The 26,205-nt window shown below is 46.2% G+C and overlaps 1 protein-coding gene across 2 annotated transcripts in view; it reads left to right on the top strand.

Annotated features, from left to right (window-relative positions):
- Positions 1-24,125, top strand: part of CASP2 (caspase 2) — a 95,237-nt gene extending 71,112 nt beyond the window's left edge. The window contains exons 7-11 of one of the 2 annotated variants that reach the window (XM_082267334.1): positions 5,738-5,866; positions 7,510-7,600; positions 20,030-20,176; positions 22,167-22,276; positions 23,479-24,125. In XM_082267334.1, the coding sequence (XP_082123460.1) occupies positions 5,738-5,866; positions 7,510-7,600; positions 20,030-20,176; positions 22,167-22,276; positions 23,479-23,631 (630 nt within the window). In that variant the 3' untranslated portion in view covers positions 23,632-24,125. The remainder of the gene's footprint in view (positions 1-5,737; positions 5,867-7,509; positions 7,601-20,029; positions 20,177-22,166; positions 22,277-23,478) is intronic. The other variant, XM_082267333.1, reaches the window with a different exon arrangement.
- Positions 24,126-26,205: the final 2,080 nt, after the last annotated feature.

The following is a 26,205-nucleotide window of genomic DNA, read 5'->3' as shown; positions in this document are numbered from 1 at the left end:
CCCTTACTATTTTGTATATCTGCTCTTGAATAGTGAAGTACTTTCTTACTTTAACCACTTCCCGCAAACCAACGTATCTGTACGTTGGCTTGAAGAAGTGTTGTACCGGTTGTGCAGGCATCACCCCTGTACTGTTTTTTTAGAGCCAGCGGTCAGCTTTCTGGAGATAACAACCGATGCGGCTGAGCAGCTGCTCGGCTGTTATCCCAGATGTCCTCCGTCAATAGACAACGAGGCTCAGGAGCGAGCCCGCCTGAGTGTTCCCATAGAAAACAGCATTTATATGGAGGCACTCAGCAGAGCGAAGGGGTAAGCAGAGCCAGCGAGGGGTGAACCGAGAAAAGGGGAGGGGGGGGGGGTTCAGGGCCACTCTTTGCAATTCAATTGCACAGAGCAGGGAACTATAAGGGCCAATTCACACCACACTATGTGCGGTGACAGATGTTTTGCCACTTGGTAAAACATCTACCCATATGGAAGAAAAATGTATTTCCAATATATTTAGGGAAAAAAATATATTGAATATGGCCAAAATTGTAGCATTTCAAATATATTTCCAATATATTTGGGAAAAATAAAAAATGTTTTTTTTTTTAAATATATTTTTAATATATTTTTCTTCCATGTGGGTATCACCACAGGGACAGATAGGAAACAATTGTTGCTGCAATAAAATGCAGACATGCGGCGTTTTATCACAGCACACCAGCCCAAATCGCACTGCAATGTCAGGCAGCGCATTGGGCTGCTGGACATTGCAGTAAATGAAGTGTACGTTTTTGACACTTCAAAAAAAGCTGGTACAAAACAACAAGAAAAAGGGAGCAGTGCAATGCGCTTAATCGCACACCACACTGCCCCATAGCACAGATGGCAACGGAGAGGTGTCACAGCGACAAAGCACTGCATTTGCCCTAAACCTGTTTATTATTTGTAAAAAAGAGTGTTTACAATCAGTTTTTAGTCCTCTCTTGACTGTATTGAGCTGGCCCTCCACGTATCATCATACAATGTACTTTGTGAATGACAAAGGACAGAGCGTGGCAGAGGCATAACATCGGAACTGGTGTCTGTCATAAACACCTTTCCCATGCAGCGGGAAGCTGGAAGTATGACTCTGCTGGAGGACTATTTAAGTAAACAACCTCCTAGCTATTTAATAGCAGATGCTCAAAATAGGAAGGGGTTACAAATTGTAAAAACGAAGGTGCCCAGACTTGGGCTTTAACCACTTCTGGACTGTCAGGATTTGCCCCCTTAATGACCAGGCCATTTTTTTGAGATTCGGCACTGCGTTAATTTAACAGACAATTGCTGTACCTAAATGAAATTGATGTCCTTTTTTCCCACAAATAGAGCTTTATTTTGGAGGTATTTGATCACCTGTGCGATTTTTATTTCTCTATCGTTCATTGACGGACGCAGTTCTCTCTGATTCATATCGATAGGGTTATACTGCCCCCCTACAGGAGTAGGACACTAGGCAGAAAAAAAGTTCTGGCTACGCCTATGGGCAGTCCCAGAGGGTACACCCTCTCTCTTCCTGCATAGGATGTCAGTTTTTAATCTGCCTAGTCAGGAGTAAGGACCTAGTTCTTTGCTGGGATCTTTGGTCCTGGCATAGAAGTAATTTTTTTATGTAGATTTTTTTTTTTTTTAACTAGCTTTTTTTTCTCCAGAACGTTTTTCCTGTGAGATCTTCAAGCAAATTATGCCGGGGCTGGGTGATGGGCTGGATCCCTATATCCAGTGGTCACCCCAGTTTGGGGAGCGAGCTCGTGCAGGCCTTACTTAGCTCCACGCTGGGTCGGCCGCGACATAGACGGGGACTGACCCCGCAAGTTAAACGTCTCGCCAGGACGCACACGACAGGGTCTAGGCCTGAGTTGCAGCGTTCCTATTTGGCTGACAGCCCCCCCCCTTCTTCGGTGGCATGTGGTCCTGTCACGAGATGGCACCCACCTGTGTTCCCGGTATTATGAGTAAATGTCCCCCCCTTCCCTGGCGCATTTTGGAATTGACGCGGACCCTCTCCCTGGGATGGTCGGACCCTCACACTCCTGGGTTTCCCTCTGTCCTGTTGACCCCCTACCTCCCTCCTCCCAGGTGGGGGACTGTTTGAGCCTACCTGAGGCTGGGGCCTAGTGTGCAGGCCGCATGAGGGGTCGGGGGGTGCTCTGTTCGCGGCCCTAAGTCGATGGTGCGGGGCCTCGGTCGGGTCCTCCAGGGCTGGATGGTGTAAGAGGGCTGGCGGGGGGTCTCCCTTTGGGGTCCTATTGCCGCCCAGGGCCGCCATTTTATTGTAGCCTTGTCTGTATTTATGACGGTTTCCATCTTGGTACACCCGTTGTCAGCCATTTTGCTTAAACCGTGGGAAGCAACTTCTAGGATGGTTTTTTCATCATACGAGAAAGTCGTATATTACGTGGTGTGAGTCTCCTTGGGCACCCCCTCGCTCTTACTCGGTGGCCCGGATCTTGGCTTCCTTCAACGGGGAGTTGATCAAGAGTTGGCATTGAGTACTGCCAAGGATCAGGTTTTTGGCTTTGGCAATTTTCTTCCAAAGCCCGTTGGCCGCCCGTTCCGTGGTGTGTAACTTCTTCCAGGGGATGCGACACTTGGTATTTCCGGTGCGACCTCCGCCACCAACTGGGGACCTTGTTTTGGTGCAGTCGGTTCTTTAAGAACCTCTGTTTGCGAATATTAGAGAGTATCCCCTGCCTACCTTCTTACAGAAGGTGGCCTTCTTGGTTGCTGTCACTCTGCATGCAGGGTGTGTCGGCACTGGCAACATTGTCCTGTCGTTCTCCCTATCTGTTGGTTCATGGAGACAAGTGGTACTTCGTCCGGCTCGTCCTTCCCTCCGAAGGTGGTTTCTAGTGTTTGCTGAACGAGGACATTGTATTACCATCTTGTGTCGTAAGCCCTCACATCCTAAGGAATGTGCATTGCATACTCTGGATAGAGTTCCGGCACTCAAAGTGTACTTGGCGACTACTGAGTCTTTTCGTAATCGTAAGTCAGGCTCGCTCTCTGTACTTACGGATGACCTGTGAACGAGACTGTTTCCAGATGGATCGGGCAGACGGTGGTGCAGGCTTATTCAATTAAGGGTCGAGTCCTACCTTTCCCTGTTTCGGCACGTTCCACTCGGGCGCCTAGTGCTTCCTGGGCTTTTCGCCTTAAAGGCATCTGTGCTCCAGGTTGCCAGATGGCTACCTGGTAGTCTGCTCACACCTTTCCAGATTTTGTATGGTGGATGTGCTGGCATCTGCAGATGCCTCTTTTGGCCACAATGTTTTGCTGTCTGCTGTCTGGAGGGCTTTTGACCTTCCTTGAGGGTGTTTACTGTTTGTTTCAGATGGGCCTCATCTTTTCTTCTGCTGAGTCCTATGTTGCCTGGTTGGCTATGTTTTTTTCTGCTGTTCCCACTCCTCATTTTATGGCACTGCTTTGGGACGTCCCTACTGATATGGATCAGAGAACTGCGTCCGTCAATGATCGATAGAGAAAACTGGATTTTTGACTTACCGTAAAATCCTTTTCTCTTAAGTTAATTGACGGACGCTGTACCCACCCCTCTATTTTGAGTTGGGTTGGTGTTACTTTCTGACACTGCTTTGATACAAAACTGACATCCTATGCAGGAAGAGAGAGGGTGTACCCTCCGGGACTGCCCATAGGTGTAGCCAGAACTTTTTTTCTGCCTAGTGTCCTACTCATGTAGGGGGCAGTATAACCCTACTGATATGGATCAGAGAACTGCGTCCGTCAATGAACTAAAGAGAAAAGGATTGTATGGTAAGTCAAAAATCCATTTTTTTCGTGCCTCCGGGGCGCAAGAGAAAGGTTAGCCATTCAGAGCTTCTGGAGGGACTAAAAAGCATGGGTGCAAGCCCAAGGACAGTCAGTCCGGTACTGCTGACAAGTCCTCTTCAGCATGAAGGGGCGCCCTCACCCGTCTCACGGGTGGGGGGACATCTGCGCTTCTTTCAGGAGCGCTTGCCTTCCTTCATTCAGGACAATTGGGTTCGCGAACTGATTTGTTCCAGGTACAAGATTGAATTTTGGTCCCGGCCAGGGGACAGGTCTTTTCAGTCAAATCTTCACCTGTCTCCGGAGCGGTATGAAGGATCTGCGGGTAGTTGTGCCAGATCTCCTGGCTCAGGGGGTGATTGTGCCGGTTCTGCTGCAGGAACGCTCTCAAGGCTTCTATTTAAACCTGTTCACTGGCCCAGAAAGGAGGGTAAGGTGCGTCCAATCCTGGACCTCAAGGCTCTGAACCGCTTTGTGCGGATGCAGAGGTTTCAAATGGAGTCCATTCGGTCAGTGGTGGCATCATTGAATCAGGGGGATTTTCTGGCCTCCATCAATATCAAAGATGCGTATCTCCATGTCCCTATATTCAAGGGACATCAGCGGTTCCTCCGCTTTGTGGTGGCTGAGGAGCATTTTCAATTTGTGGCGTTACCTTTTGGTCTCGCCTCCACTCCCTTAGTTTGTGGGAGAGCTGGACGATCTCCTGTTGCGAGCAGTCTCCCATTCAGATCTGTTGGGCAACATCTCTATCACAATTCAGACCTTCAAGGTTTCAGGTGGACGATTGATTTCAAGAAAATCTGCTCTGACGCCATCCGTACGGGTCACTTATCTGGGGCTGACTCTCGATCCTGCTCTGGCGAGGGTCTTTCTCCCCTTAGACAAGCTTCAGAGGCTGCAAGGGCGATCAGGTTGCTTTTGGTATCACCTTTCGAAGTAGTCCTGTTTGCTCAGTCTCACTCGAGACTTTTGCAGAAGGAGATTTTGGCAGAATGGAATGGGGATCCACGGTCATTGGACCTATAGATTAAATTGAGCCATCTCACGAAGTCGGCTCTATCCTGGTGGATCCAGTCACCTGTTCTGTGTCAGGGCAAGACCTTCCTACCATTGTTTTGGATGGTGGTGACCACGGATGCCAGCCTGTTGGGCTGGGGTGGAGTGCTGGGAAAACTCTGTGCCCAGGGGACTTGGGCAGACCATTGACAGACGCAGCACCCGCCCCTCTGTTATGGGGATGGTTTGTGTCTTTTTCACTGCTTGCTACGAAACTGGCTTGTGGCAGAGTGTGTGTGTGGGGGTTATGCTGAAAGGGACAGCCCCCTGTAGGCGTGCCAGTGATTTTTTTTCACTACCTAGTACTACTCCTGTAGATGGCGCATAACCCAATGGTTAAGAAGCATAAGAGCTGCGTCTGTCAATGGACTTCAGAGAAAAGAATTTTATGGTAAGTTCTTACAAAAATCTATTTTTTTTGTCTTACCGTAAAATCCATTGCTCTGATGTTCATTGATGGACACAGCACCCACCCCTCTGTGGAGTTGTAATTCTTCTGACACTGTTTGTAACAAAACTGAGTACTTATAGCAGAGAGAGGGAGTATACCCCCTGGGATTGCCCATAGGCATAGCCAGATTATTTTTGTGCCTAGTGTCTTACTCCTGTAGGGGGCAATATAACCCAATGGTTATGAAGATCAGGAGCTGTGTCAATGAACATCAGAGAAATGGTAAGTAAAAAATCCCATTATTCTCCAGTTAGGGTTACAGTTAATGCTGAAATATTAGATTGTGTATTATTGATTTGTGGTTTGCTGTTACCACAGGTCCCAATTCTCATTCTACTATGTAAAAGTGCTGTACGATGTTGTTATGTCATACATAACCTTTTATCTACAGTTGTTGTTCTCCTGTTACAGAAAATGATGTCCGAACTGGTCCATTTCTCCTCACTGCCTGAGCACTCCATTCTGGACTCCGCCATTATAGCCGTATTATCTCATGGAGTTGACGGTGCTATATATGGAACTGACAGCCAATTGGTCAAGGTAGGAAGAATGATTTATGGGGCTCTGCATATTATTTATGCAAGATTCCTTGCAACGTTTGAAAAAAAAAAACTAAGTATGATCGGTCCGCTTAGCTCTTTAAATATAATTTATTTACAATTCTATTTCTGGGAGGTTTTGTATGCAAAATGTATAATTTCTTATAGAACTATTACAGCTGGCATTGCTAAATTTGTTTTAAAGGACAAAGTAATGGGTCCTTTTGCTAGGGCACCCACAGGTAATGGCCTTCTCTGCACTCTCCTGCTGCACTGTTTGTAGGTAGCCAAAGTCTAATGCCTGCCTGCCCTGAGTCTATGCTCCAATTTTGTCTGTGTTGGAGCTTACAACCTTCTCCCCTCCCATAAATAACAGATCAGCCCTCTGGGTAGCCTCAGAGATATCCCTAATCCACAGATTACTAGTTCTGTTTTCTAAATCCTCCAGGCGCAAGTAGATAGAAGTAACATGCTGATCAGTGACAGATTGAAACTGAGAATACGATTTCATATGGGAACTTTCCACCTCCCTGGATTTTTCATTGCTTGACAACCCTTTGTCCAGACCTGTAATGTCTGACTTCTGCATAGAAAGTTCTTTCTGCCCTGTCCTCTCAATCCGTTTTGCCATGTTGTCAGATGTCACTCAATTTCCCATCATCAGTCCAGGTAGTATGGAGTGAGGCTGTGGAGGGCTCTGAAGCCAAAGGGGAAGTTCACCCTGGAAGTACAGGAATGGGGATCACGGGAGGAGCTATCATCCTCTCGTTTCTCTGACGTGTTGCTGGAGCGAGATGCCAAAGCGACTCGCAGAGTCTGTCTGGATAAGCTGGCAGAGTGGGCCTGCGGCATTTTGGACACTCGCCGGTCCGGACTGGTGGGAGGGGTTCCTAGCGGGTATCGAGGGGTTCTGGATGACCCCATTTGCCAAGAGGTTTAGGGGGACTTCTTGTCCTTGGGCATTTGGGTGAGAGGACAATCAGTTGTGTCGTTCTTGCATGGATGGCCCTGGGGGGTGAGGAGCTCCGGTATCTATCAGCCACCTCATGCAATCTTCAGGACAACCCCCCCCCCCCCCCCCGCTAAATAACATTGTTCAGACCTGTCAGTTGGCCACTCAGGTCCGAACACAGCATCTTAGATGGGGAAAAAAGTTGCATGTAATTTATTGGCTCTAGCAGAGGAGTGTGGCATTGGCATAGGTGGGTATGAGTGGCTTAAGGGATGTTCTGACAAGATAAACTGTTACTGTGTCCCAAATGGCAAACTAATTGGTTCTCTTTAAAGGGTTAGTGCCTCTGCAGTGACCAAACCTACTATGAATGCAAATCAACATGTGCAAAGTCATATTCCTGGGGGGGAGGGTCCAATGTAAGGCCACCTTACAGATTTTCTGTAAAGGTGAACTTACACTTCTGGGATGCACTAGAGTTTACAATGAAAGTGACTTAAACCTTTCATAAGTCACTGACCAGAAAAGCCAGTAAAGTCGTAATGCCTGACTTGCATACATTTTCCAAATTAGTAAACTTGATGAATAGTGAACCCAGGGGTACAAAGCCTCACAGCTTTTTGTGCCTTTATTGTCTAATTGAGACTTTGCAGATTGCCAGGCATGTGTGGTAACATTTCCTTTTATGACAGTTGCAGGACATCTTCATGATACTGGATAACGCTCACTGCCCGCAGCTACAGAACAAACCTAAAATGTTCTTTATCCAGGCCTGCCGGGGAGGTGAGTGCCACAGATGATTCTACATTTCCTCACTGAGTATTCCAGAGTCTCCACTCACTGTTTGTTTATTAAAGTGATTGTAAAGTCTCGATTTTTATAAAATAACAAACATGTTATACTTACCTCCTCTGTGCAGTTGGTTTTTGCACAAGGCAGCCCGGATCCTCCTCTTATCAGGTCCCACGTTGCTGCTCCTGGCCCCTCCTTCCTATTGAGTGGGGCACCCGAGCCGAGCTGCAGCTCCATGTGTCCATTCAGACATAGAGCTGCCGTTCAACCCCGCCCCCTATCTTTCATGATTGGCTAACTGACTTTGATTGACAGCCATGGGAGCCAGTGGCGCTGCCTCTGTGTCTCAGCTTATCAGGAGGTAGAGTCCCGGACGGCCGGATACAGATGGGGCTCAGGTAAGTATTAGGGGGTGCTGTGGAGGCTTCTACACATATGTGTCATTGACAGACGCAGCTCTTATGCTTCTTATACCATAGGGCTATGCTGCTCTCTACAGGAGTAGTACTAGGCAGTGAAAAAATTCACTGACCATTTTTTTTTTTTTGGGATGCGTAATGAAGGAGTAGGACCTTGGTTTCCTGCCGGGACTTCGGTCTCGGTTTTTTTGTTCTTTTAAAAATATTTCTGTTTATTTCTCTTTAGGTAGGTAGATCCCTGGTGTGGCCTTGTATCTGGGTCCTGACCACATGGCAGCGTTCGACCGCCATCTTAGGTGTAGGCATCGGCTTCCTGTGAGTGAGGGGATGTGGCCATTTTCCCTGGGCTTCCTATTAGGGCTGCACGATATTGGAAAAAAAGTACATTGCGATATTTTTTTCCCCAACGATATATATTTCGATATTGAGAGAGCCATCAATCCAGGCTAAATACAGGGTTAATGTTACTGTAGGGATTCAGTGCAGCAGCCTTCTTCTGATTGTACTACAGGGCCAGCCAGGGTTAATGTTACTGTAGTAGGATTTGGGAAGTAGTGCAGCAGCAGCCTTCTTCTAAATGTCATTGCAGTTGCACCATACAGGGCAGGCCAGGGTTAATGGTAATGTAGGGAACTGGATGGACACTCCAGGGAACTGCAGGTTAATAAGATGATCATGACAGTGTGTGACTGTGCTGTGGAACTTAGGCATAGGCAGAGAAATCGGGACTCACAGTGGTGGTAGAAGAATACAGCCCGACATCCGTCCTGCATGTTAAGTCCGTCCTGCAGCTCTCCTGACCGAGCGGTGAGCGCGGCAAAGCAAACCAATCACGTCGTGAGTAGCGACACAGCGAACCAATCAGGTGTGCAGGCACGCGTGATTGGTTCCCTGTGCCGCTGCTCACCGCTCAGTCAGGAGAGCTGCAGGACGGACTTAACATGTGGGACGGTCGGGCTGTATTCTTCTAACTTCCTTCACTGTGAGTCCCCAATATCGGCTGACCTGGCGATGTGACTATCCCCCACGCCCGCAGCACGATATTCCATGTTACATCGAATATCGTTCAGCCCTACTTCCTATGCAGTTGTAATGGCGCCATTTTGTTGTAGCCTGGAGCTACACAGGCAGTTCGGCCTCTTGTGGATTGATGTCACTTCCTGTGCTCAGCTCTCCATGCTGAAGACGTTGCTGGTTCCTCTGTGAGGTGATACAGTATGGGGGTCGTTTCTGGGTATTCCCTGCGCTCTCTGCTACCTGCTGCTGTTTAAAGGGTAACTCGGGTACAGCACGATTGGGCGGTGCGGACTGTGATCGCGAATTTAAAGGGGTAGTGCACGTTTTTTTTGTCACATGCAAATGGAGTCCCATGAGGTAAATTCTCCATCTGACCCCCTCAGTGCGAATGCCGGTTCGTTCGGCTCGCAGTCCATAGTGTCTTTTTCTGCAGCATTGGAAAGTCTGGCATCAAAGGTTGATCTTGTCATGAAACATGTTGCGAACCATAAACGGCTTCTGCATTCTCTGTCTTCTGACTCAGAGATTGATATGGTTGCCACGGACAACCCCCTGCTTGAGGGATCCCTGTCCTCGCGAAGAGGACCTGTCCTCAGCCGCAGTGCGGGAACGCGGTATGGTGGAAGCACTGATTTTGTTCAATAAGGGAAACTTTACAATTGACTGATGAGCCCACACAGTCAGAAACGCGGGTAGTTTTGGCTCCCACAAAGCCCAGAAATTGGGTCAGGTGTTTCCTTGTCCTGAGGAATTTCACGATATTGTGAATGAACAATGGCGGGGTGCCTTAGTACTCTAAACGTCGTTGTCCCTTTGCTGACTCGGTCTCAAACCGCTGGACGGTGCCACCTAGGGTGGACCACCCTGTTTCCAGGTTTAACAAATCTACTGTGGTACCCGTGGAAGATTCCCTGGCATTCGAGGACCCAGTGGACAGATGGGTGGAATCCCTTTCCCGCCACCTCCATGTTTTGGCGAGTTCTGTACAAAAACCGATTTTGGTGTCCATTCTGGTTTCACAGACGGTAACGGTATGGGTTAAAGTGCTTGGGGGTAACTTGAACACTGAGATAGTTCCCCCGACCTTGATTGGACTCACGGACCAGGTGGCCTAGGCCCTGGTGTTTCTGTGTGATGCGTCCTTGGACGCAGCCACTCTGGTTGCCAGAGGGTCAGCAGTAGGGATTGCCATACGCCGCATGCTGTGACTTAAGAGCTGGCTGACCAGGCTTCTAAGAAGGCCTTAACAGATCTCCCCTTTCTGGGCGAGCGATTGTATGGAGACTCCTTGGATGTGTTGATAAAAGGCTTAACGGGGGGCAGTAAGAGTACTCGTCTTCCTCAATCCTCCAAAGGTGTTTTTTTTTTTTTCGTGTCTCAGGGACACAAGAGAAAGGTAAACCATTCAGGGCCTCTGGAGGGAGCAAAAAGGCTTGGTCGGGTAAGCCCAAGACCAGTCAGTCCAGTTCGGAGGACAAATCCTCTTCTGCATGAAGGGGCGCCCTCACCCGTTTTCTGGGGTGGGGGGACGTCTGCATTTCTTTCAGGAACCCTTGATGTCCTTGATCCGGGACAAATGGGTTCACAAACCGATTCTTTCCGGGTACAAGTTCAAATTTCAGTCTCGGCAGACAGATTCTTTCCCTCAAATCTTCATCTGTCTCCAGATCGCTTGAAGGATCTCAGGGAGGCAGTGCAGTGCAGGACCTGATTGTGTCGGTTCCCTCGCAGGACAAATTTTGAGTTTTTTTTTTTTCAAACCTGTTCACAGTGCCCAGGAAAGAGGGCAAGGTGTGGACCTCAAGTCTCCGAACCGCTTTGTGCGGGTGCAGTAGTTTCGGATGGAATCCATTCGGTCGGTAGTAGCATCTATAGATCAGGGGGATTTTTTAGCCTCCATTGACATCAAAGATGCGTATCTGCACATCCCTATATACAGGGGAAACCAGAGGTATCTCCGTTTTGCAATGGTGGATGAGCACTTTCATTGTGGCGTTACCCTTTGGTCTCGCCTCTGCTCCCAGAGTCTTTACCAAGGTTTTGGCCCCGGTGTTGGCATTGTTGCGCAAAAGAGGGATTGCGATCCTAGGATATCTGGATGATCTGTTGAGAGCAACTTATCACCCAGCCTTGTTGGGCGATTTGTCAATCATGGTTCAGACCCTTTAAGAGTTCGGGTGGATCATCAACTTCAAATCTGCACTGGCCCCGTCAGTGCGACTGGATTACCTGGGACTAACTCTGGACTCCTCCGTGGCAAGGGTCTTTCTTCCCAGGGACAAACTTCAGAAGTTGCAGGGAGAGATCTGGCTGAAAAGCGATCTCTCTTCTCTACGGACATGCATGAGAGCCCTGAGTCGACCTTCAAGGAGGTCCCATTCGCTCAGTTTCATTCCAGGCCTCTGCAAAAGGAGGTCCTTGTCAAGTGGAACACGGACCTACTCATGAGCTCAATGCTCTGTTGGTGGCTTCAGTCGCCTGCCCTGAGTCAGGGCAAGTCCTTTCTACCACTGCTGTGGGCGGTGGTCACCACGGATGCCAGCCTGTCGGGCTGGGGCAGGGTGCTTGACAGAGGAGTCTTCTTTACCGATCGATGTTCTGGTACTCGGAGCAATGAAGATTTGTTGCGTGGTCTCCCGGTTCGGATTCAATCGGACAAGGCCAGGTGCTGAGAGGTAGTAGGCTCTCTGTGTCTGTGCTTCCTACCCTGCTGCGGGCAAGAATAGCGACTTCAAGGAAGATTTATCATTGCACGTGGAAGATGTATATTTCATGGTGTGAATCGCAAAAATTGCACCCTTGCCTTTTTTCGGTAGCTAGGGTCTTGGCTTTCTGGCAGAAAGGAGTTGAGCAATGCTTGGCCTTGGGCATGATCAAGGGCCAAGTGTCGACTTTGTCAATATACTTCCAACGCCGTTGGCTGCTAATACCTTAATTCGCACCTTTTATTCAAGGAGTGTGTCAATATGGCTCCTCAAAAAACGATCCTTCCGTGGGATTTGTCTTTGGTATTGCCTATTCTTCAAAAGTCTATTTTTGAGTATATAGGGACATATCTCTGGCTTTGTTATATCAGAAGGTTGCCTTTTTGGTGGCTATTACTTCTGCTCGCAGAGTATCTGAGTTGGCGGCGCTTTCCTGTCGTTCGCCTTATTTGGTCGATCCACAGAGATAAAGTGGTTCTCCGACCTAATCCGTTTTTCTTCCTACGGTGGTGTCTGATTTCCATTTACATGAAGACATTGTTTTGCCTTCACTCTGTCCTAAGCATCCCAAGGAAATTGCCTTGCACTCTTTTGATGTGGTTCTGGGTTTACCGGTTGGCCATGGAGTCCTTTAGGAAATCAGACTCTTTTTTTTTTTTTTTTTGTCCTTACTGAGGGATCTTCTAAGGGTTTGGCTGCGTCTGCTGCGACTATATCCAGATGGATTAGGCAGACGGTTGTACAGGCTTATTCATTGAAGGGTCAGGTTCCTCCTTTCCCTGTGACAGCCGGTCCTACCAGAGCGCTGAGTGCCTTTTGGGCTTTTCATCATCAGGCCTCTGTTACTCAAGTGTGTGTGACTTGGTCATCTGGGCATACATTTACAAAATTCTACAAGGTAGATTTGTTGGCATCTTCGGGATGCATCCTTTGGCCGCAAGGTTTTGCAGGCTGCTGTTTAAAGAGACTTGTTTTTCACAGGTGTATATTTGCTTTCTATGGGTAAGCTCCCGTTGTTCCTGGTTGAGCTTTGTTACCCAGTTGGCCACGTTTAGTCTTTGGAGAAACTTTATCTGTTTTTTTTTATTTTGGTTGCGTGCTTCCCACCCCTCATGCCTACACTGCTTTGGGACATCCCTATGGTATAAGAAGCATAAGAGCTGCCTCTGTCAATGGACGATAGAGAAAACAGGATTTTTGTAAGAACTTACTGTAAAATCCTTTTCTCTGAAGTCCATTGACAGACGCAGCACCCGCCCCTCTGTTATTGGGATGGTTTGTGTCTTCTTTTTCACTGCTTGCTACAAAACTGGCTTGTGGCAGAGTGTGTGTGGGGTTATGCCGTTAAGGACAACCCCTGTATGCGTGTCAGTGAATTTTTTCACTGCCTAGTACTACTGCTGTAGGGGGCAACATAACCCTATGGTATAAGATGCATAAGAGCGGCGTCTGTCAATGGACTTAAGAGAAAATGATTTTACGGTAAGTTCTTAGAAAAATCCAGTTTTTCTCTTAATGCATAGAATGCATTAGGATAAAAAACCTTCTGCCTTTACCACTCTTTTAAGTAAACCTGTGTTAGCCACAAACCCTAAAACCAAGCATTTTGAGTGTATAGAGGGCGTTTTAAGGTGCCAGGCATACTGGACCCCCAGAAACCTTCTGAAACCCCCTTTCCTATAAGTGATCAGTGCCCACTCAACCAATGGGTAGGTTGGGATTTTGCCCTGCCTTATCAGATAAACCTTGTGAGATGGAATGTGCAGTTTACGTAACAAGGGGGTATGATTTCTAAGCAAAATGGAAGTAGCTAGTTTATTGTTTGGATAAATATTTCAGAGAATATACAGCCTTTGACAGAGGGCTTGTTTCTGCCACACAGTTATATCAATATATGGGCAATTGATTAAACCACAAATTGACCCAACCCACTCTGTTCTGGTGACAGGTTTAGCTTATTTATTTTACATGCGTCTCCAACTGAGAGTATAGTACCTCTGATTATTACACAATTCCCACATTTATCTGTCTGTCTGTCTGTCTGTTTATCAATCTTTCTATCTCTCCTGCCCTTTCTTTCTCTCTCTCAAAGCATATCCCTCTATAGTGTGTACTTGTCTCAATTAGGAGCACTGAGTGTCATTTCTGTCTGCTGCTTCCTTCCTCTGCTATCAGTGTGAGACACTTCTGACACGTTTCCATGACACCAACCAGTAAAAAGATGACAGGGGAGGGAGCTCCAGCATACAGCTTGTGATTGACAGCCTCGGCTCTGTTCCTGTGTGCTGTGTGAAGGTGGGTGTTTCCCTTCCCTCCAATCCACTTTCAAATCTCTTCTCACTGAGCTCTGCAGAGTGTAATTTCATCTCCCGCCACCTACTTTCTGATGGCTCAGACAAACTTTATTCTTTATGCAGGATTCCTTGCAATGTTTATTTAGAGCAGAACTATTGTCTAAACAAAAAACGTTTTTTGTAGAGTATGATAGGTCTGCAATATAACTTTGCAATTTTATTTCTGGGGGGTTTTATATGTAAAATGTCTCATTTCTTAAACCAAAAACCAGTTATATCAATGTAAGGAAATTGATTGGACACTCTGCAGTGTGTAATTTCAGTTCCCTGCCCTCTGCTTTCTGATAGCTTAGACAAGCTGTAAAGAAGAGAAGAGTGCAGATAAACCGGTACAACTTGTACGTAGGAGGATTTTTTGTCAGCTCTGTGTATCTCCTGAGGAGGCCAGTCACTTCATTGGCCTCACTTTATCTCCCTCCTCTTTTTCTCCTCTCTCCTTTTTTTTTCTTTCTGTCTTTCTCTATGACTGTCATTCTCTCTCTCCCTCTCCCTCCCTATTTTATCTTCCACATCCTTCTATCTCTCCCCCCTCTTTCATTTTTATCTGTCTATCACTTTTTCCTCTTGTGTGCTAGTTTTATAATGAATTCATAATTATTCCAATTTATCTCTATAGGGCTTTCTACCTCCTGATTTTACACAATTTTAATTATTTGCTGCAGGCTTCTGGGTATAGTCCTTTAAAGAGCTTTTTCAGGACTGAGATGTGAACCAGATGGTTACAAAATATGATAAAAAGACCAAAAGAGGAGAGCAACATTTTCTTTTTATATAAATGTATAGCTTTCTCTCATCAAACCATCATGTTACAGTATACAGATATTTCCTTTGTTAAATATGTGCATGCAAAGCAGTACAGAATATGCAGTTTCAAACTGTGCATAAAGAATATGAATGTATCTCAATAATGCTTTGTCATAGCATGGCTGAATCATTCGAAGAAAAGGGTTTAGTCTGTTTGAAAAGCTTACATTTATATCACAGCCTAGTAGTGTATTATATTTTTGTAACAGGCTTAGTTGTATTATATTCTATATGAGTCCTCCATGCAAAGCTGTTTGACTGATTAATTTGAATTACATGTTAGAAAGTTCAATCCAGGATGGATAAAGATCTGGGAGTCCTAGTTGATGACAGACTCAGCAATCATGCAATGCCAAGTAGCAGCAAGCAAGGCCAGCAGAATGTTTGCATACATTAAAAAGGGTATTTACTCAAGGGATAAAACTATAATTCTACCGCTTTACAAAACTCTGGTTCAGCCACATCTTGAGTATGACGCCCAGTTCTGGTCTCCAGTCCTCAGGAGGGACGTGCTGGAACTGTGGATAGTCCAGAGAAGGGCGACAAAGCTAAAAAGGGGGCTGGAGGACCTCCGTTATGAGCAACGATTACAAACCTTAAACTTATTCTTCTTGGAGAAGAGACGACTAAGAGGGGATATGATAGCGATATACAAATATCTTAATGGTGATTCCAACATGGAGAGGAAACTATTCATTCTCAGGTCACTCAAGAAGACACGTGGACACTCAGCGAGGTTGAATGAGAAGCGGTTTAACATTAAGTGTCGGTTCACACTAGGGCGAAACGACTTCGGGCGAGTTATGCCGTCGCCCGTGCACCGCGACCTCGGCGCGGCTTGCAACGACTTCACATAATGGAAGTCAATGCAAGTCGCTCCGATGTCGCCCCGAAGTAGTGCAGGAACCTTTTTCTAAGTCGGAGTGACTTGAGTCGCTCCTATTAGAACGCTTCCAATTGCACAGCACGGTCCGCTACTTGTCAGGCGACCAAGTCGCAAGAACAGTGTGAACCGGCACTAAAGCTGTAAATGTAAAGCTTTTTTTTTTAAAAAAAACAAAATAACAAGCATGTCTGTACTTACCTGCTCTGTGTAGTTGGTTTTGCACAGAGCAGCCCCAATCCTCCTCTTCTGGCATTCCAGGCCCCTCCTCTTCTTTGGGTGCCCCCCCAGAAAGCCACTATCCATGGGGGCACCCTTGCATGCTCGCTTTTGAGCCCCCCTGCTGCGTACATTGACACAGACAGCGGGACTCGGCCCCGCTCCCGTGGCACTGGATTTGATTGACAGCAGAGGGAGCCAATCACTCCTGCTGCTATCAATCTGTCCAATGGGGAGACAGACAGCGGCTGGAGCCGCTGCGCTCGTGCACGTCATTGGATCAGATGGGCTTATGTAAAGAAAAGGGGGGATCTGGGGGGCAGCTGCGGCAGAGAAGGTTTTTCACCTTAATGCAAAGAATGACTTTAGACTTTAGAACCACTTAAATGGCAAAGGCTTCGTTTTTTTTTTTGTTTTTTTTTATTGTTAGAGCAGTAAGGATGTGAAAGTCCCTTCCACAATTTGTGGTTTCAGCCAGAAGTGTCACTAATTTCAGAAACTTTAAGATGGGCATATTATTGAATACAATATACAGGGATATGGGAAATGGTAGAGACATCAATACACACACACCCACACAGGTTAAACTAGATGAACCGGAGTCTTTATGTCTTTATTCAACCCTACTAAATATGAAACTATGAAAGGTGAATCATCTACTGGTGAAATCTTATAGATTGTGTAGCAATATTTCTGAGGTCTCCGCTGCGCACATTTGCTTTAGCAATTATAAGGTAGTTTCACGTTTCCTGTTTGTGATATTTTTTTTTTCAAACTGGCGTGGAGGAAGCCCTAGGCTTAAGTCAGAGCAGAGAAATGGAGCATCTGCTACCCTTATGGCCAGAGGCTTGAACAGCCAATAGTTAAGTAATGTCATTTTTTAAAAAATATTAACGTAGAATTCCAGTCAAAACCTTATCTTACATCACTGGAATGTAAATGCACAAATACTGGGGACTGGTGGGGTAATGCACATGGTTTCAATACTGGTCCCTGATGGTTTAACGCATCTCCGCCACTATTTTGAAAATGGAAAAAAAAATATATATATTTCTCTTTCGTTCATTGACAAACACACCTCCAGATCTTCTTGACTCTTGGGTTTATGCTGCCCCTACAAGAGTAGGACACTAGGCAGGAAAAAGTTTGACTACGCCTATAGGGCAGTCCCAGGGGGTATACTCCTACTTCCTGCTACAGGTCTTCAGTTTTTTTTCTGCCTAGTCAGGAGTAAGAACCTAGTTCCTTGCTGGCATCTCTGGTCCTGGCATTTTTTCCTTTTTAAACAGAATTTTTTCTTCTTTTATTTTATTTTTTTCTGTTCCTGTGAGAACTACAATCAACTGCTGGACTGGGTGACGGACTGGATATTCTAGTTTCTTATGGTTTCCACAGTCTGGCTAGCGAGCGCGACCCGACCTTAGCTCCACGCTAGGTTGACTGCGACATAGCCCCACAGGACGGGGGCTGGCCGGCGAGTTTAACGACTCGCGAGGTCGCATAGCCCTGGTCATGACCTGAGTCGCAACATGTCTCTGGCCCGCAGCACCCCCATTCCAAGATGGTGCGGTGGTCTGCCTGGAGTGGTGCCCACCCGGTCCCAAGGTGTGTAGTGTCCCCCTCCCTTCTGGTGGGTTCTCAGGGTGGACGTGAGCCCCTCCCTGGGTTGGTCTGACCTTAGTGCCCTTCCTTTCCTCATGTCGCTCCCCCTCATTATCAGGGTTCCTCTGCGGACCCCCCCCCCCTCACCAATGCCTAGCTCTCCCCCCCCCCCCCCCCCCCGGGTGGTCATGCCTGTTTTTTCTGCATGGGAGTATCAAGCAGGTGCTGGGGGGGGACGTTGCTAGTAGCTGTGCAAAGTGCGCTCTTGGGGGGGGGGGGGGGTGGTCCTGGTGGGGGTCCCTAGCGGGGTCCCCCCCTTGCTGTCCAAGTGGACCTGGGGGTCCCAGGAGCCACGTGAGCCGTAGTTTCCCATTGCTATCATACGGCGGCCATGTTTTTGAAGCCTATGGAGCGGTGAATCGGTGGTGGGCCTCTAGCGGCAGTACTTGTACTTCTTATTTCTCTTTGATCGCTGCACGGCGTAAGACCTGGCTCTCTGGCTCCGCTGGCTCTTTATCTAAGGAGAGGATGGTGAGTCCCTGTGGGTGCTAGTCGGCTTCCTCTTCTGTTATGGGTATTTGGTGCGCTGGGACTTGTGGTACTGCTGGTGCAGCGGTGGGGGGCGAATTTTAACAGCAATTTTTTAACTTTTTGCTGGCTGTTTTCCATGGAGTCCCTGGAGCACATGTCACCAATTGACCCCCTCTCAGAGACTGCGGGGTCTCAGTTTGCCTTATTTGCTATGACGGCAGTCCTGCAGTTACTGGTGTCCAAAGTAGATATGGCCCTTCAAAACAGGACGAGCAAAAAGCATCCTCCTCCTTCACCTGCATCTTCTGTCTCCTCAGAATCTGAGGTTGATTTGGCCGTTGCGGACAAGAGTCACCCTACTGGGTCTGCGTCTTCGCACCCTGAGTGCTCTGATAGTCAGGATGATTCCTCTTCCACTACGGCTGCACATGAAAAAGCGCTAGTGGATGGCACTGATTGTATTCTGGATTCTGGACCACAAGGCCTTAAACCACTTTGTACGGGTTCAGAAATTTTGAATGGAGTCTATTCGCATGGTAGAGGCATCCCTTCATCAGGGGGATTTCCTGGTCTCTATCGATATCAAGGACGCTTACCTTCATATCTTGATATATGTCGGGCATCAGCGTTTCCTTCACTTTGCCATGGGCGAGGAACACTATTAATTCCTGGCGTTACCCTTTGGTCTCACCTCAGCTCCTTGGGTGTTCACAAAAGTGTTGGCTTCGGTGTTAGCATTGCTTAGGCAGAAGGGGATTGCGGTACTGGGGTATTGGACTACCTTCTTCGAGCAGAGTCTTCGAACGCCTTAAAAGACAGTATGGACATTTTGGTGCCAACTCTGCAAGAGTTCGGATGGAAACTGAATTTCCAAAAATCTGTTCTGATTCTGTCCTACAAGCTGGACTATCTTGGCCTGACCCTGAACACGGCCTCAGCCCGGGTGTTTCTTCCGGAGGTGAAACTCCAGAGGTTGGCAGGTTGCGATACGGTTTCTGTTGTCAAGTCGGTGGTCATCTCTCAAGACTTGTATGCAAGTGCTGGGCTTGATGATCTTCACCTTCAAGGCGGTTCCGTTTGCTCAGCTCCATACCAGATCTCTTCAAAAGGAGATTATTGCCAAATGGAACAAGAACCCACAGTCTCTAGACAATCTGATCCTGTTGACCCAGGGTACGAGGGGATCCCTGATCTGGTAGCTCCGCTCTCCGGCGCTTCGACAGAGAAAATCATTTCTGTCCCTGTAGTGGACGCTGGTCACCACGGATGACAGCCTGTCCTGTTGGGGAGGTGTCTTGGGCATGGTTTGTGCTCAGGGGGTTTGGACTCTAAAGGAGTCCAGCCTGCCGATCAATATCCTGGAAATTCAGGCGATCAAGCTTTGTCTGACCCAATGGACGGATCGTCGGCAGGGGCGCCCGGTGAGGATTGAATCGGACAATGCCACGACTGTAGCATATGTCAATCAAAAAGTGCCCTGGCGGCCCAGGAAGTAGCCGGCATTCTAAGGTTTGCAGAACGTTTTGTTCCAGCCATCTTTGCTGTGCATATTCCAGGGGTGGAAATTTGGCAGGCGTTGGAATAGGCAGAATGTTCCCTCCACCCGGTGTATGCTGGAGGCTAGCAAGCTCAGTCTCCTCCCGCCATTAGCAGGCTCCTCCCTACTTACCGTTCGGAACTGAAACAGGGCTTTTTATCTTAATGCATAGAATGCATTAAGATAAAAAAAAACCTTCTGACTTTACAACCACTTTAAACCCTTGTACAGGTAATTCAATTCTTCTAGTCGAATACCTTTTCAAAACATGTAAATAAACATTTTGGACCTAATTGTAGGGTTCCTTTCACAGCCATTTGTAACCAATATCTTCTACTTTGTGCTGCAGTTGAGGCGGACCGAGGAGTTGACCAGAGAGATGGGAGAGACCAGACTTCTTCTCCAAGCTGTGAACAGAGCGACGCAGGAAAGGAAAATAGCAAAGTCCGCCTGCCCACCCAGTCTGATATGATCTGTGCCTATGCCTGTCTGCAGGGTGAGTTTGAAACATGGAAGTCTGTATAAAGTTTAATTCTACATTTGTGATAACTGTGACACTATACAATGGGAAAAGAAAGAACAGAATTCGTAAATGGTACATTCGAGAAAGCCCATTCATTCCAAAATCAAATATTAAAAGCAGACAATCTTTTGAACAACATTTGAATGTTCTGAGAATATTTCTACAAATTTTCATATGACTTTTCCTAAGAATTGTCGCTCTAAATGCTACCCATCTATGGCCAGCTTAACCACTTGTCCTCCGCAAGATTTACCCCCTTCATTACCTGGCGATATGGCACTGCGTTACTTTAACAGACAATTGCGCGGTCGTGCAACCCTGTACCCAAATAAAATGTTTGTCCTTTTTTCCCCTCAAATAGAGCTTTCTTTTGGTGGTATTTGATCACCTCTGCAGTTTTTATTTTTTGCGCTATAAACAAAAAAAAAAGTGACAATTTTGAAAAAAAAAAAAAATATATGGATTGAAATTTGGCTGGTTTAGCACGAAATGCCATTTTCAGTGGCAACCAGAAGATAGTCTTGTGACATGCACGCAGGCTTGGACTGGCCCAGTGAGGGACCCAAGGATCCTCTGGCGTGTCCCTGCTTCCTACAAATACAACGTCTCTGTCAAGGGCTGTAATTGACAGCTCATTAGATTGTCAATTAAAAACCCTGGCATACCCTTGTTTATCTGCAGTCCACGCACCTCCATGACTTTCAGTGAGGTTGCCTGACTACTGTGAAGTTCAGCTGCTGGTCCACCTCCCATTCCCAGCTAAGACCCGCCTGTGTCGCCATATGTCATTATGTGAAGAAGCCCGCCTACCCTCTTCCCTAAAAACCCTTACTTATGATGGTGCTGGAATTGGGGGTGACTTGAGGTCTGAAGGTGCAGGAATTGGGGCTGATCTGCACTTTTATTCACTGGCACGTCAGTTGTTTGTAAATTGACACAGTGAGGTTGGTTTACTAAAACTGGAGAGTGCAAAATCTGGTGCAGCTCTGCATAGAAACCAATCAGCTTCCAGTTTTTTTTTTTTTTTTGTCAAAGCTTAGTTGAACAAGCCAAAGTTAGAAGCTGATTGGCTACCATGCACAGCTGCACCAGATTTTGCACTCTTCAATTTTCGTAAATCAGTCCCTTAATGTAAAAAAAAAAGTTGCTGACCCTTGCCCTAGAGATACCTGAGGGCAGAATTGCCAGTCCCCTTCTTTCGTTGCAATGGTCTGGTTGATACACTTAACAGCTGGAATAAGCAAGGTTTGAACAAGTATGCATAGCTGTAATCTTAGACATCCAATTTTGTATGTTTATTCCCGATAACGAAAATTTGAAGCAAGGGGCTAAACATGTCATCCGGAAAGCTAGCATTTTCAGGATTAGAAATAGCAGTAGCAGCTTCCATGTCTGTCTCAGAAAAGGTTTCTTTTAAAGAGTAACTCCACTTTTGTTGAGTTAAAAAAAAACAATCCCCTCTGGGTGCAAGTATGCAAGTACTGGGTGCAGGTATTTTAACAACCTTTGTTACAGATTCTTACCAGTTTCTGCTCTGAGTAAAAAGCTGTTTGTGTGACTATGTCAATGTGCAAAGGGAATCTGAATAGGAGTGACGTTTTCATTATTATTCAGCTGATGCACTTGCAGTGTTCTAATAAGAAATGTTGCAGTGTCAGCATCCCTTTAAGAAGCGATTAAAATTTTTGTTGCACAGGAGGCCTAAAATCTGGCTTATATTTTAGTGCAGACTTCTGGGAAAATCAGTGGGCCAATCACACACGCAGGAAATTACATTTCTGGGGGGCGTTTTGTACACCATCTGTGTACAGGACACCTCCAGGTTGCCATATTGCATTGACAGAATTGCAGATTGAAAAAGAAAGGTAATTTTTTTTGTATAACATATAAATACAATATGGCTTGTGTAGCAATTGTACATGCTAGATTTTTTCCCACTAAAGTGGAGTTCGATCTCTTTCAGGTACTGTATCACTTCGTAACACAAAACGTGGCTCGTGGTTCATACAGGACCTCACCGAGGTGTTTTCCAAGCATGCTAAGGACACGCATGTAGCTGACATGCTTGTGAAGGTAAGCCTAGATGTGACTAGAGTTTGGATTATATATACTTTCCTGAAATCTATCTTAGCATAAAATTCCAACAATCTAGAGAAGCATGGGTTTTCCTTTTTTCAATAATCATACTTACCTAGGTGGATGCATCATCTTTTAGATTCTGCATCTGTCCCCCCGCGCCTCTGAGTTCGAGAATCCAGCACTCAAACACTGCCTGTCAGTCAGCAGCTCTCTGTTCTGCCCACCCCTCTGGGCTATGGAGGGGGCGGGAGTGGCTGGCTCAGGCTCTCAGCGGCTCGCTGAGAGGTTGAGACGGGTGTCGGTCCAGGCATGTGGGAGGATCCCAACTTCATTGTCACGATCATGCCCGAGCTGGACCGGCTCTGTGACGTCAGCTGACAGCGGGCTGCAGAACGAGCTGCACTCCTGTGAACCACAGGAGAAGTACAGCCAATTTGGCTGTACTTCTTTAACCTAAAAGTAGGAGCACTGTCAATTTTTTATTATTTTTTTTCTTTCCTTTTTTTCCCCTACATTGCATAGTGGTGCCATACTAACATGTTTCAGGCACTGGTGGGAGTTATTTAGGCAGGCCTCCAGGAGAAGGCAAGAAATTCCATCCCAGTGAGGCGTGGCTTAAAGGATGTTTTTGGAACATGTTGCATGTTCTAGCATCTGCAGCCTCTTCTCCCTGTGACAGCTGTCGTGAGACCCTCTCCCCGCATCCGCTGTCACAATTTAAAAACAGTGCAGCTGTGCGGGCTCTGCCCACATGGCCATGTCATCCATTTACAGTTTCCCATGAATGAATACCTATGCTGTCAGCTAATGCAGCTTATCGCGGGTGCAATGCTCTGCAGGCTCCTTATAAAAAATAAAAATGCTAATTTTTGTATCTGCAAAAAATGTGCATTTATTTTTTTTAAGGTGAACTTATCTTTTAATTATAACTAAAATTGTGGGGGGCTTAGATAATACAGGAAACCGCAGAGCTGAATTTGTGAATAATGGCACCACCCTTTTCGTTATTCAGTGCGGCAGGGGTATGAATCATTTGTGTAGCTGAAAAGAGTTGCAAATATTTTGGAAGTTAAAACAATTCAAGTTGTAATTTCAGATCCAGGTTTTTCAGCTTCCTATTTCACCTGTTTGGCTTGGAGTCAACTTCAAATAGAGTGTCACATGTTCTAATAGGATCGTACCATTTTCTCCCACAGGTTAACGCTTGCATTAAGAAACGGGAGGGCCACGCTCCCGGGACCGAATTTGACCGCTGCAAAGAGATGTCAGAGTATTGCAGTACGCTGTGCAAGGACCTCTACCTGTTCCCGGGTGTCTCAGTCCGACCCTTTCCGACAGCCAGCACTTAGTTTTCCATTTGGAAAGGAAGAAGCTTTATTTTTTTATTGACTGTTTCCAAGTCTTCCAACTTTGTACTGTCCATGCATCACTTTTGCACGCTTTCCTTGCTTACTACGGTATTATTGAGATGAAACTGGAGGTGCCATTCTCAGAGACTTTGTTCTACTACAGCTGTCAAGTAGACATGGCGATGCTTTGCTCCAGAGCCCTGGGCCTGCCTGCAGCTCACTTCCCAGGCTCTGTTTTTTTTTTTTTTAACCTTTTGTACAGATAACGTTTATTTACAAAAGTATGGGGTACACTACTCCCAAGCCCTCAATCCAGCCACCCCTATGGAAGATCGGGTGCTGAATGTCAGCAGGCGCCCATGCCATGCATGATAAACTGCACAAATCCAAAGAAAAAGACAAGCTGTACTCTGGAAAAATGCTGGTAACTTGATTCATCCCAGCAACATGAAAAGCGAGTCTCCGTCTGGGTCCTCCTTCACGGTCAAGGCCGGTCCTGATTATAGATTGATTATGAAGGTTCTTCAGGTGGCAGTAGCTCTTTGAGTGTTAATCAGAGAAATTTATGTTTTTTAAATCTATTCCTTAAAAAAACAAAATGTTTAAGGTATATGTAAATATAGAAAAAATACTGACTTTTGATGTTTTTTTTGAAAGGTGTAGGCTCCAGGCTGTCAGCCCGATACTGCCCATTAAAGAAGTTGTAAAGGCAGAAGGTTTTTTATCTTAATGCATTCTTTGCATTAAGATAAAAAAAACCTTCTGTGTGTAGCAGTCTCCCCAGCACCCCCTAATACTAACCTGAACTTAATCTCTGTCCAGCGATGTCCACGAGTCCCTTTGCCGCCTGGGACTCTCCTGAGACACAACAGCTGTGCCATTTGCTCTCACGGCTGTCAATCAAAGTCAGTCAGCCAATCGGAAGAGAGAGGGGCTGAACGGCAGCTCCGTGTCTGAATGGACACACAGAGCTGCAGCTCGGCTTGGGTGCCCCCATAGCAAGCTGCTTGCTGAGGGGGCACTCGATAGGAGGGAGGAGCCAGGAGCTGCAACGAGGGACCCGAGAAGAGGAGGATCTGGGCTGCTCTGTTCAAAACCAACTGCACAGAGGAGGTAAGTATAACATGTTTGTTATTTTTTATATTTTTTTAAAAACCAAGACTTTACAATCACTTTAAGACTCGATTTACACCAATGCATTTTTTTCATGTGTTTAACTTTTTCCAGAAATGCTGGCCATTATTTTTAACATGGGTTCCTAGGGAACACGTTCACATCCATGCATTTTTGTGCTTGTGCATTTTTGGAAATGGTTAGAGACTTTGTGAAATGCAAAATGGTGCTTTTTTTGGTTCAATAGACTTCAACGGAGAAGCTGCAGAAAAGCATGTAGTGCGTTTTTGCCGTGAATTTTTTTTAATCTGCCCAACAAACAAGAAACGCTCAAAAGCAAACTGCATGGGTGTGATTAGAGCCTTAAGCCTCGAACACGTACCGATCGTCGGCCGAACGATCGGTCGTCTTTTGTCCAGGGCTGTCGTGTCTGTTGAAAACTGCAAAAGACTGCACACAAATTTTGTCGGCCAACAACAGCCGACTGCAGAAGTGATGTTATGTGATGGTTAACTTTCCTTGTCTTTTTTCTTTTCTGAGCATGCCCAGTCTTGCTAATCTGCTGTCTGTCGGCTGAATTCTGTACTGACTGGCGAACAATCGGCCGTTCTGGTGTTGGCCAACAAAAATTTTAATGCTTTCACGACAGATTCTGTTCGGCCGAAAATGCGCTGTCGGCTGTCGGAAGCATCATACTAACAATGTTACTAACGAATGTTTACGGCCGACAATCGGTACGTGTGTACGAGGCTTTAGTCACTGTTTTAAGTGTAATTAAAGGCTAACTTTTTTTTTTTTTTCCATTTTAAATAGAGTAAGGAAGGTTTTTTTTTTTTTTTTCTCTTTTTGCCATAGGGGAGAATTCCCTTCATTTCCTGTCCCATGGCTAAAACAGGAAGTCAGAGGAAATGGGAATCCCATCCCAGGGTGTCACCAGAACTAATGTCTCCATTGGAAGATTTCCCCTCTATTACTATTCTGGGGACCACCCAAAATGTGGGATTTTATTTCACTTTCACTGATAACGGTAAACATGGAAAAATAGAGAGGATGAATCTCTCTAACAGGAGCGCGGACAGCAATATAACCCCTCTCCACTCTGTCTAAAATGTAGAAAGTTTTTCTTTTAGGTATACTTTTAAGTCTCGGTTTTAAAAACAAGTATGCAGGATTGGAATTCTGATTTCACTGACTAAAACTTGTTCCAGGTCAGCAACTCACTATAGAGCAATGCAAGAGAACAGCCGTGGAGCCTTCACCTTCACAAACAAATTAGCATTTCTGACCTAAAAGATTGCCTGTAATTTATTTTAGAATTAGATTTATTTTAAGCTTTTAACTTATTTTATGTTCAAATTGGGACCTGTCAACCACGTATGATTACACCCTTCATAATGACATAATGATGACCAGCCTTCCTCAAGGGTTGGACGGTTTGTACGTTGTTTATTGTGAACAAAA

This window comes from Pelophylax lessonae, assembly GCF_965119305.1.
Source record: "Pelophylax lessonae genome assembly, chromosome: 9".
NCBI lineage: Eukaryota > Metazoa > Chordata > Amphibia > Anura > Ranidae > Pelophylax > Pelophylax lessonae.
Note: the sequence above shows the minus strand (reverse complement) of the source record. Positions and strands in the feature narration are given on the sequence as shown.